The sequence below is a fragment of the Aspergillus steynii genome (assembly GCF_002849105.1).
Source record: "Aspergillus steynii IBT 23096 chromosome Unknown P170scaffold_7, whole genome shotgun sequence".
Taxonomy (NCBI): Eukaryota; Fungi; Ascomycota; class Eurotiomycetes; order Eurotiales; family Aspergillaceae; genus Aspergillus; species Aspergillus steynii.
In genome coordinates, this window is record NW_020194404.1 from 2138231 (window position 1) to 2149421 (window position 11191).

Genomic DNA, 11191 nt, shown 5'->3' on the forward strand with positions numbered 1-11191 from the left:
TGCTGAATCAACCAGCTCTCTCTCCATTCTTCCAGTCCTTTTCACTCCCCTCGACCATCATGGCCACGGAATACGATAACGAGAACGGTCGCTACGACGGTACGTTGATGATGATTTCATCCGCGCCACCCCCGTCTGGCTCCCGGCAACCCCGACTCAGAAGCTAATCTGCCTTTTTTCTGCCGCGTCATAGACGAGCCTCGTTTCGCCCGCGACCGCAGCGCATCTCCTCGCGATGAACCTCGCGGCGATCGCACTCGCAGCCGCTCTCCTAATGGCCGTATGGATGATCGGTAGGTACACCTTGACGCGTCGTCATTCATCAAGCTTGTCGAGAGCTTCCCGTCTTTGCCTCTTTCTCCCTCCACGCGATGAACCCCCCGAACTAACTTGGCTGTGGACACTTTAGGCCTTCTGTCGACTCTCGCAAGCCCTTGGATGACGATGAAGAGGGCGCTCAGAACACCGGCTCCAACCTGTTCGTCACTGGCATCCACCCTCGCCTCACTGAGTCCGACATCTGCCGCCTGTTCGAGAAGTATGGCGATGTTGAGAACTGCTCGATCATGGTCGACCCTCACACCAAGGAGTCTCGTGGCTTCGGTTTCGTCAAGATGGTGACGGCCGAGCAGGCCGATGCTGCCAAGGAGGGCCTGCAGGGCGAGGTTATCGAGGGTCGCACTCTGAGCATTGAGAAGGCCCGTCGTAGCCGTCCTCGCACCCCGACCCCCGGCAAATACTTCGGTCCTCCCAAGCGTGGTCAGTATTTTTTCTCTTTGTTTTCTCGCTCCCTTACATACATCGATGCACTTTATAAGTAGAGTTCGGCTGACCGTGTCTTTTTTTTGTCTCGAGAAGGTACAGATTTCCGTGGTGGACACGGTGGCCGTGGTCGTGGCGACCGCTTTGATGATCGCCGTGGCGGATACGGAGGCAGCTGGCGCCGTAATGACGACTACCGCTATGGTCGCTACGACTCCTACAGTGATCGCCGAGACTATGGTGGCCGCGATTACCGTGACTATGGCGGTCGTCGTGACTACCGTGACGACTACGGCTACCGTGGTGGCATCGACCGCTATGCTTCTAGCCGCGAGGACCGTTACAGCCGTGAGGAGCGTCGTGGTGGTGGTGGTGACGACCGCCGCAGCGGTGGTGGCGAAGACCGTCGTAGCTACTACGACCGCGACGCCAACCCCCCTAGCTACGGCGGTGGCCACAGCGCCGCACCTCCCTCTCGTGAGGCTTATGGCGGCAGTCGTTCCTACGATCCCCGTGACGACAGATACAGCTCCCGGTAGGTAGGTCAAGGTGAACATGAAAGAAATCGGCGTTCAAAGTCAAGGTCTTAAGCACGTAATTCCCCTTTCCCCCAGTTATTTTGTTTCTATTCTGTTACCTTCTACGTTGTACCTTCGCCCATTTTCTTTTGATTTCCTCTGACCTTTGTTTTGCCCTTTCCCATGTTCCTCACGATGGTTCTTGATCCATTCGACAACCTATCATTGGTTGGGATTGATGAATCTTTTTTTAACGGACCACGCTGGAGCGTCATTCATGTCATCTTATCACGCAAGGGAAAAGTCGTCTGCGCATTCACATGTCAACTCGGCCAAAATACTCGGAACGCCCTTCAGATTTGCGACTATTCAACTGAAAACAAGACCACAAGATGAAAAAAGCAAACTCTGTCGTCGCTCTTCGATCGCTGGCTGATGTTTTTTCTTTTGTTGCTTCGCTCGAAAAACTCACCCCGGGGAAAAATTATTGGCGGCAAGGGAAAAGAAAAAAAAAAAGGACACCAGATATTTACTTTAACGTTGTAATTCCCCCCGGATTGTCAGATGGGTCAGCACTGCTACATTTTTCAACTCTTCCGGAACTTGGTCGTTTTCTCGTCACTACCTAGTCAGCTGTTCGCCTTATTTGCGTCTCTTGTTGCGTCTTCTTCAACTCCTTCTACACGTAACGACTCGATTGTATTCGGCCAGAAAACAAACACTTTTAGGATCTGTCTGTCTTCAGGCCCTCCAAAGAAAACCACTATGTTCTTTGTTCAGTCTACGCCTTTGATTTACAGATTCAGATGAAAGAGATCCCCGGAGTCCGGCCATCTTTCGCCAGTTCCGCCTTGTAGTGTCGCCAGTACGATTTTCGTTTTCTGCGCTGCGACTTTCTAGATCCGGTTGCCGAGGAGACAACGCAAACATGAACAAGAACAACGTAATTCCTTGCAGCACTTCGATTTTCGGAAAGGACAAGACAGGACAAAAGGATCGAATCGCCGGTCTCGTCTTGGTCATGATGGGTTTGTGCGCGAAAGGTAAGGACTTGGTGGTGCTGACTGCTGATATGTTCTCAAGGATGCAGCTTTATCAACCCACTTCGTTGTGCTCTGCTGCGAACATTGCGATGATTGAGTCTGCATACCTATCCATGGCTTTCGTCACTTAGTCTCTTGACCTCTTGGTCGACTGATGGTCTACTTTGACGTCTTGCAGGAGTTTGACTTATCATCGTTGCATGTTGATCGGGATACAGGATAGAGCACTAATCACGGCAGGATTTGAATAGAGCTAGTTAGCTTGGTAGTTTAGGTCAATGGAAGTTTTGTATATGGATATGATTGTTTTGGATTTATTTATTTGGGTATTCTATGGTAGTTTTTTTGGTTGTCATTGTTCATTTGTCGTGGACAACGTGGCGATATATATACTTTCCCGCGGCTGCATTTCATGTTCCGATTTCGCGCACTAGAAGAACTACGAGAGAAACTGACATCAACAAGCCTACAAAGAACGATTCTACGACATTTAAATTATTTATTCCATTATTAAGAATTAACACAGCCGAGACTCGACCTCGCTTCTAGATAACCTGCATAATGCCATCGAAATGAGACAAAACAAGCTCGCCATCCCTGCGTGCCTCAAATCGCATATGAAAATACATAAACCCAGACTCAATCATCTACCTGGATGATAGTATAGAGATCATGCGAGCCATTCCCTGTCGCCACTGGCAGTAAAGGATAATCGATACCCGATCTTCATCGCAGATCGTCCTTCTCTTTCACACCCCTTCTCTTCTTTCTTGTCTTCTTTCTGTCCGCTGGTCGAGTAGAAGACGAGCATAGGATATAGTAAAGTGCTGAATATACCACACATTCTCCCACTACCGTCTAACCCTCGTCCAAAGCGCGAGTGCACAAGTATGCAGCTTCCAACCAGCGAGATCGTAAGCGTACGTCTCGACTCGGTATTCGATACACATCGTGCTTCTTACCTAGTGCTAGGTATCCACTCACGTCCATCTGAGCAAGCTGTTCGCGCAAAGCCAGACACGGACACAGACACAGTAAACGGCAGGTACGTGGGCAAGTAGCAGCAGACGAACAGATAGACGAAGAAGCCACCCACGCTGAACACTTCAACAAAAATGACCAGACCGGTCAATCCGAACCGATCCGAGCCTCCTTTACTCGGGCGTCTTGTTCGCGCCTCCCGCGCCGCCGCCCTCTACCTCGCTGCTCTTCTGGATGAGGAATTCGCCGAGCACGCGCAGCGGGTTCGACGGTCTGTGATTTTGGTGTTGATTAGCTTCGTTTCTACCTTACTTTTTTCTTCACGTGCAGTGTATATATAGGCATAGGTCCGATGGTCTGGATATCTGGAACGAATGACCCGGACTAGACCGGACCAAACCAGACCAGACCAGACCAGACCAGAACACACAATGCAGCATACACGGAGGAAAGCAAATCAGGGCGAACATACTGCTCCTTCGCAACAACCTTCATTCCCTCCAGCAGGTACGGCACGATCCGCTCGTTCATGTACACGCGAGCCGGCGCGCCTCCGGGCCGCATGGGCGCCGAGGCGGTGGAATCAGCGGCGGGGGTGTTGGCTGCGGAGTCGTTGCCCATAATTGTGTGCGGGGGGAGGTGAATTGTTGCTGTTGGGGTGTTGGAATTGGAATTGGGATTGGAGGGAGGGTTGACGGTGAAGCCGATGGTCGGTGGAGGAGGTGGTGGAGTATTCACCGCTTCGGAGGGAGGGTCCGCGGCAAATGAGCGCGAGGATGGGATTGAGAGAGACTTGTAAGGGAGTGGATGGTTAGCGGGAGGAATTGATGAGGATGAGGTTGTAGAATGGAGGATTGGATGTGTAGAAGGAAAAGAGGGAAGAAAGGAAAAGCGCAAAGACGGGCAAAATGCCAGAGGGAGAGAGCGGAGAGGACGGCGGAGTGAGTGCCTGTGGGTAAGTCATTGTTTCCATTCCTACGCTCTCCGCTCGGTGGGGATCAATCAAAGCGCATCGTGAACCATCTGAAGGGCTCTTACCGGGTCTTCATCGGCCATGGTGATTGGGATTTTTTCGTCTGACGATGCCAACGACACGAGAGACGCAAGCAGGAGATTATTTGGAATGCGACAGGCGACGCTGTTTGCTGATTGCTGACTTGCCCGATTGGGAGCGATGCAAACCGCACAAACACCACGGTCAGGTGACCGCGTGTTGCAAAAGACACGCCCGACACGTCCGTCTTTTCGCCGCTTCAGATCCTGATCAGCGGCGTCGATGTGATTGCGATGCTGCTGCCCCCCTTTCGGATGTCCCTTGTACATAGGCATCAGTCAGAATGTCCCTGCTGGACTATTGGGACACCAAACGTCCGTCTGTAAAACGAAGAAAAGTCTCGGCAGAGACGGAAAAAGACAGAAGCCCGGAAAAAGAGGATACTCTTCAGGAGAATGGCCTAGAGAGCCCCATGCCCCAGGCCTTGGACACACCATCCCTGGATCAAGCTGATCGAAGCCTCACTGGTGACGAGGAGTTTCCTTTCCCCCAGAGCCAGACGGAGTTGGAATCGTCGCTTCCAGCGCTCCAGGCCGATAGCGAGGCCATCGAGGAGTATGAGACGGCTCACGCTGTGGCGGCAGGCCAGGAAGAGGAGCCGGATCTGCAGTCACGGATGCAGAATGGCAAGTGGCGAAGGGGGAAGAGCTCCATCTACGTGGATGCGTTCAATCTGGCGCTGGAAACTGTGCTGGATGAAGAGGCGCATCTGTTTGACGAGGCCGAGATGGAGTTTTTCAATCAATGGAGGGCCCTTTCTTACGAGTCCCAGTATTTGTATGCTTGCCTTTCCCGGTTCTCGCGGACCTCTGGCTGACTCGGTTAGATATGTTCGGCTCTTCCTGCGAAAGACCTCCGCGTGGCATCGCATCAATCGACTGGGGTATCACTCGGATATCTCGGACGTATCTCGCGTCGTAGACGATCTCCAACGCAGTCGAAACCTCCCTCCGAGATCTGTGTCTGCGGGTGAAAACCCGGCGGGCCTCGAGTGCCCGGATGAGCTGGGTCTCGGCGGGGAGTTTCGCTTTGCGGACAAGACGGAAGAAATTACCACCTTAGAAGAAGCGTCGTCGCTGTTACTTCTCGAAGAATTGAAGAATTTAGCCAAAGAAGCCAAGGTCCAAGGAAAGAGTAAAAAGGAACTCCTGACGGCCTTGCACCGCGCCAGTCAAAGACAAACGGGCCTGGACTGGAATAGCGACAGGCAGCCGGTCAACCGAGACGCGCATTTCGTCCAGAAGATCCTGGACTACACAGGCGGCTGCATCAGACTTGCATCGGGCCCTCGGGCCCTCTTTGAACGTGTACATCTTGTATTCTATAAATCGACCGAGTGGACGGAGAAGTCCCTCTCCACCATCATCCTGGCGAAGATATCCCGCCGGAATTTCCCAGAGTATGTGGTCTGCCGGTCGAACTCGATCTTCCCATCGAGGGATTTCTTACTGGAGTTTGAGTCAGCCCTACGGACCCAGTTCCAGATCGACAATATCCTCGAGTTCAACGGGACACCGACGAAGGAAATGCTAGAGCAAGTGAGAGACCTTGCGTACAAAGTTCACCCACGGTGGAAATTCCTCCTCGAGCATGAAAGACGCAAAGAGGAAACCGTCTACGAATGCGGAGAGGGCGCTTACCTGCGCCGGTTCTCCCCAGCCTGGGTCTACACACGAATCATCCACAAAGGACTGCATCCCCTGGGGCGCTTCAAGGAGCACAGGGAAGAACATCGCGTTCTCTCCGAACTCCTAGGCCAACGGCTCTTCCACGCTGCCCGCCGCGGTGCATGGTACCAGCGCAAAGCCCTGCTGGAGGAGCACTACATGTGGGCACTGACGCCGAACGACGGACGCAGCGAGGAAGCGCAGCGAAAGCACTGGCGACGCATTGCTCTGCGCACCTGCGAAGCCGGCCTCGAAGACCCCGACTGCCACATCATCTACCACTACGACCTGCAGAAACGCATCACCAAGCTCGAAAAGGCCCTCCGGGTCGTCAAACGCGAACAGCACGAATTCAACCACGTCCGGCTCGTCAAGCCCGAGGAGCGAACCATCGAGGGCATCCGCATCGAGCGCGAGACTGAAAGCGACTCGCCGCCTCGCAACACAACCACACCCACCACCACCGACTCCAAACGCTGCCGTCCCACCATCTGGCTCGACTCGCGCGACGGCGGCGAATGCCGCGTCGAAAGCATGTGTCTGAACTGGTACCGCGACCACGGCTGGAAAGGCTACCACTCTGAAGGCGGAATCCTTAAAACCCTCTTCGGCTACCTCTTCTACGACATCCTGTTCACCTACGTCCCTAACGTCTTCCAAACCCCGTTCCAAACCTGCCCTCTAGACCTACACACCGACACCTTCTACGCGTCGCGCGCCTCCGAAATCAACCACCGCCTGGTCGAACTCACCAACGGCGCCGCCCCGCGCATCCTGCGCTCTGTACACGCGCGCGAATCCCCGCGCCAGACCTGCGCCGTCGGCATCGACTGGTCCTTCGAGCTGAGTGATCTGGAGGAGATCGTGCAGTGTTTTGACGGCGAGGCCCTGGCCACGGTGTGTAAGGTTCTGGCGCAGGAGTATCAGCAAAGGGGAGGGGGCGTTCCGGATCTGTTTCTGTGGAGTGTGGAGAGGGGGAGGGTGATGTTCGTGGAGGTTAAGTCTGAGAATGATCGGTTGAGTGATACCCAGCGGTTGTGGATTCATGTGTTGTCTGGGGCCGGGGTGAGGGTCGAGCTTTGTAATGCGGTTGCGAGGGAGGTGAGGGCTTCTTCTTCTTCCTAGCCTTGGGAGTTGGATGTTGTTAGATACAGGTCGTATATATGCCTTGTATAGGGGGGAGGGAAACGTTGGATACAATCTACGAATATACTGCAAGAATACAAATGAAGTCATGTAAATCATTTTATTTATTTTTTTATTCAACTATCCGCGACCAGGGTCCAATCGACCGTAGTCAACCAGAAGACAACACCAGCTTTCACCAGTGAAGATACTGCCCCCAGCCACAAAATAGCCACTCAACCACCATCACCAACCAGCCACAAAAAAACACCCATCTCTCCTGTTATCAACGAGAAGAAAGAGTAATCTAAGCGACCATGGTAGAGGCAGTCGAGGACTCGTAGCGCCAGGTGGGGGGCAGGACACCGACGGACTTGTAGTAGCGAGACAGACGGTGGATACGGGACTCGATGAGAATCAGACGGAACTTGCTGTCCTTGTCCTTGCGGTTACGCTCGAGGTGCTTGCGGACGGCAACGGCCTTCTTGATGAGGTGGTACAGATCCTCGGGGAGCTCGGGGGCGAGGCCTATATGATAGAGATCTCTCTGTCAGCCGATGATGACCAAGCAGAGGCTTTCGGGTTTGGGGGCCCGGGGTTGGGTCTTCAGAGTCTTCCATCCTCCACTTTCAAGGTTCATTGAAAGAATGGAGAGATGGAGCTCCTCGCCGTGGTCTACGGGTTTGTAGGTTGTGGGGAGTAGGGGTTGGCGTACCGTTGGACTTGAGGATACGGAGGATCTTGTTACCTATAGGGAGGAATGTTAGTTTTTGATTCCTTGACGGATGGCCAGCGCGAGTAGAACTTACCGGTGACGGTCTTAACCTGGGCAACACCGTGGGAGTCACGGAGGACAACACCGATCTGGGAGGGAGTGGCACTGTACAATCGATCAGCCACTTTTCTCTTCTCTCAACTCATCTTCCAGTCAACATACCCCTTCTTGGCGAGCTTGCAGATCTGGTCAACGACCTGGTCGGGAGTGGTCTTCAACCAGCTGGGGGGAGTGCGAGAGTAGGGGAGAGCGGAGGCAGAAATGCCCTTTCCCTTGGAGTGAAGACGACCCATTGTGATTGATGGTGTTTTTTTTTGGCGGGTTAAAAACCTGGTTGGTTGTCGACGGTGTTGAGGCTGCGATAGAAAGAAGAAGACTTCGATTTTTTTGCGACGAGATGTGAAAATGGAACCCCCCAGTGGGGTCACGTGGATTGAATTTTCGCGGTGGAGCTAGTGGTGGGTCACGTGAGGGCGGTGTTCGCTTAATTTAAAGGCTTCTTCTCGGCGGGATTTTTTTCTGCGGTTGTTGTTTCTTGGGTGTGTCGACGTTGCGGTTGCAGGTCCAGCGCCGTTGGATTTGAGATTTATGATATCTCTTTTTCCTGATCTGTTGATTTACTAACTGAGTGATGTTCATTCAGTATTTCTTCAAGGTTAGTACTCTCCTGCCCAGTCTTTTCCTCCTATCTTCACAATGATGAAACACAACCTTTTTATTTTATTTTCTGGTACCTCTTATGTCAGAAGGAAAGATCCTCGTGGTCTTTTCTTCGATGATCTAAATGGACTTCTGAAATCATCTTCTACGCTTTATTTTCTGGTTATGTTGGATGCTTGCAGTCTTGCTGACTTGGACTTTGTTAGGTTTCGATACTCGAGCTTGCGAATGCGACATACTTCTGGAGCTGGATGTACAGAATAGGGTAGTTTATCACAGCAATGGACACTTTATATGAATTTTGGTTCTCATGATACCGTATATTTGCACGTCAAAGTAGAAACTTCGGTTGCGGCTGGCCTCGGATTATGCTACGGCGCAGTAGATGACCGCTGGTAGTAACATGTCCTGTACTCGAGTCCACAGAGCATCACTTCGTGGACTGGACCGAGCATACTCCGTACTCTGGTCAAATGATATGATTGGATATATGACTGCATGGCTGATCATGACATCCTGCCTGCCTATCTGTCGAATGGTACCTGCTGTTGATCAAATTGAAATCACGACGTCCTCAACCTACCACTGAAAAGTAGCTCCACGCAAATTGCGGTTTCACCATCCGTCTACAGACGCGAAATGCAAGTGTCACGCAATATACTCAGATATCCGACTGTGGGCACCAAAAGCTCTTCACGATATCCAAAATCACACCGGCATCGGGGAGCAGGAACAAAATGCACGGGCATCACACCGCTATTCAAGCGTCCAGTGATGTCCCGAGATGCCCGTCTTGCAGTGACTGCCGACTAGTCTGGTGATACGGGGAAAGAATCCGAGAGACGGGTTCTGTTGAATGCCACTGCCCGGGTGACAGGGCACCTGCGGTCGGGATGTGGTACGAAGCCTTGAGAAATGCCAATTCCTTGATCTTATCATCGACTCGTGTTTTACATTTTGGTGGATGGAAGCTGAGCACGAGGTCTTCAGCTGAGATCTTGCCGCCGGATCATTCTGCGATGTGAATGCGACCAAGTCTGTTGGTTGAATCCTTGAATCGCAGGTTTCTTGCCAGGCGGAGCTGTGACAGGAAGTAGGTTCGTGACGGACTGATGGCCAGTAAGCCAATAGGACGATGGAGAAGAGGCGATCGAATCATCGCCAGAGAGGATCGTAACACAGACTCGTCGTGGCTGACGAGAGGGGTCAATTACTCCGTAATTCGCGCTGTTGGGGAAATCATAATGCAGCGCTGATATCAACGGCGGAAAAAGATCCAGCTCCTAAAAAAAGCTCACGCCATGACCACACAAAAGCATGGCGATCATATCAGGTGCCAGGGCAAAAACACATCCATGGGCGGATCGCCGCCGTGATTTGGCGCGGCCAGAGACATGGAGCACCGTCCAAGCTCGGAGACGGTCAAATCAGCGAGATGGATCCGGGAATAACGGGAGCCGCAGCTGCGGATTACCGCAGAGAGGGGTAAAATGTCGTAAAGAGCACGATGGAAGAAGGCGGAGTAGGACAGGACACGGGGGCTGCGGTGATCGAAGCTGATAGATACTGATCGTGGGGACCTGGGGCCCACGCGCAGTGATCGGTCGAGTTAGCGACGGGCCTATGATCACCACGAGAGGGCTTGCCGCAGGGCCCAGCTCCAGCCGCGGTCACTGTCGGCGCCGAGGATCTGGCGCCGATTGGGTGGCGGGATGGATCAGGATCCTACGATCCCATCCAAACAGGCCTCACGATTCAGTAGTCCGGCTAGTATCTGCGCAATTGTGGGATAAATCCACCGTGAAAGGTCAGAAAAACGTCGGCGCAGGCCTCCTAGACACTAGACAGTCTGGACTCTGATGGATGGCGGCGTAAAACGTCCCAAGAACCAAGACAAATTGAAATGATCCGTCTTAGCGGTTTGCTTGGCTCAGGTGTAATCGATGATCTTCTCTGTCATGTTGGCGAGATGCCAATCGCCCGAATCCGCGGCCTTCATCTCGGCTGCATGAGCCTGATCGGTCGGCCAGTATTATAATTGAATTTGCAGGATCTCGATGGCACTGCAAGGAGCAGGACAAATCGGAGAGACATTGAACGGGGTGGCGTAGATGCGACATTTTTTTTTCTTTTTCTTTTTGTTTCTTTTTGCTGCGCCCAGGATGCACGACACGATCCTCTAGGCTGGAGGAATCCTCCGTAAAGAGTGGAGACCGGAAGTATTACTCTTCTGAATCATAATCCATGATGGATTAATGAAAGATCTCGTTTGCCTCGTCAGCCCGGAACGTCTGGCAGGATGCGCTTGTCCCGTTCGGCCGTATCGCTGCCCGTTCCCTGAGGCATCACTCCGGAGTCCATTAATATGCGAACGGCGTAGGCGGAATTGTTAACACCAATGACACACGCTAGGCAGATCCTTCTCGCCAGTGGCAATGGAAATAATCCCATTGAGTAACTGGGCTGTTTTCCGAGCAAACATAAGCCATCCCGGTGTCCAGACCGTGATGACCTGCCGCAGTCGCGTGTGACGGCCGTCAGCGTGCCTGCAGCGACCTGCGGCAAGGGTCAAGTATACTCCAAAAGAAGGGGATTGTGGTCGCAAA

General features: G+C 52.7%; 5 protein-coding genes across 5 annotated transcripts; 3 read left to right on the top strand and 2 right to left on the bottom strand.

Annotated features, from left to right (window-relative positions):
* Window positions 1–183: 183 nt before the first annotated feature.
* Window positions 184–1301, top strand: P170DRAFT_365616 (RNA recognition motif domain-containing protein; the record flags this gene model as incomplete). Its single annotated transcript, XM_024844714.1, has 3 exons — window positions 184–293; window positions 410–756; window positions 856–1301. Coding segments are annotated over 3 exons (903 nt in total), but the record flags the coding sequence as incomplete, so codon positions are not given.
* Window positions 1302–1457: 156 nt separating this feature from the next.
* P170DRAFT_258575 (uncharacterized protein) lies at window positions 1458–1965 on the top strand. The gene is made up of 2 exons (XM_024843063.1): window positions 1458–1475; window positions 1536–1965. Exon 2 carries the CDS (start codon window positions 1673–1675, stop codon window positions 1907–1909), a length of 237 nt encoding a protein of 78 aa, XP_024701324.1. The 5' UTR covers window positions 1458–1475; window positions 1536–1672; the 3' UTR covers window positions 1910–1965.
* Window positions 1966–3296: 1331 nt separating this feature from the next.
* Window positions 3297–4358, bottom strand: P170DRAFT_439712 (DPY30/SDC1 family protein). Its single transcript, XM_024849904.1, has 2 exons — window positions 3777–4358; window positions 3297–3577 (listed from the first exon to the last, which is right to left on the bottom strand). The coding sequence occupies exons 1-2, from the start codon at window positions 3923–3925 to the stop codon at window positions 3478–3480; spliced, it is 249 nt and encodes an 82-aa protein (XP_024701325.1). The 5' UTR covers window positions 3926–4358; the 3' UTR covers window positions 3297–3477.
* Window positions 4359–4475: 117 nt separating this feature from the next.
* P170DRAFT_467193 (fanconi-associated nuclease 1) lies at window positions 4476–7228 on the top strand. The gene is made up of 2 exons (XM_024852464.1): window positions 4476–5135; window positions 5185–7228. The coding sequence occupies exons 1-2, from the start codon at window positions 4642–4644 to the stop codon at window positions 7148–7150; spliced, it is 2460 nt and encodes an 819-aa protein (XP_024701326.1). The 5' UTR covers window positions 4476–4641; the 3' UTR covers window positions 7151–7228.
* Window positions 7229–7457: 229 nt separating this feature from the next.
* On the bottom strand, window positions 7458–8218 carry P170DRAFT_414821 (40S ribosomal protein uS15; the record flags this gene model as incomplete). The annotated part of the gene is made up of 4 exons (XM_024847033.1): window positions 7458–7678; window positions 7866–7898; window positions 7960–8030; window positions 8088–8218. The coding sequence occupies 4 exons, from the start codon at window positions 8216–8218 to the stop codon at window positions 7458–7460; spliced, it is 456 nt and encodes a 151-aa protein (XP_024701327.1).
* Between the last annotated feature and the right edge of the window lie 2973 nt (window positions 8219–11191).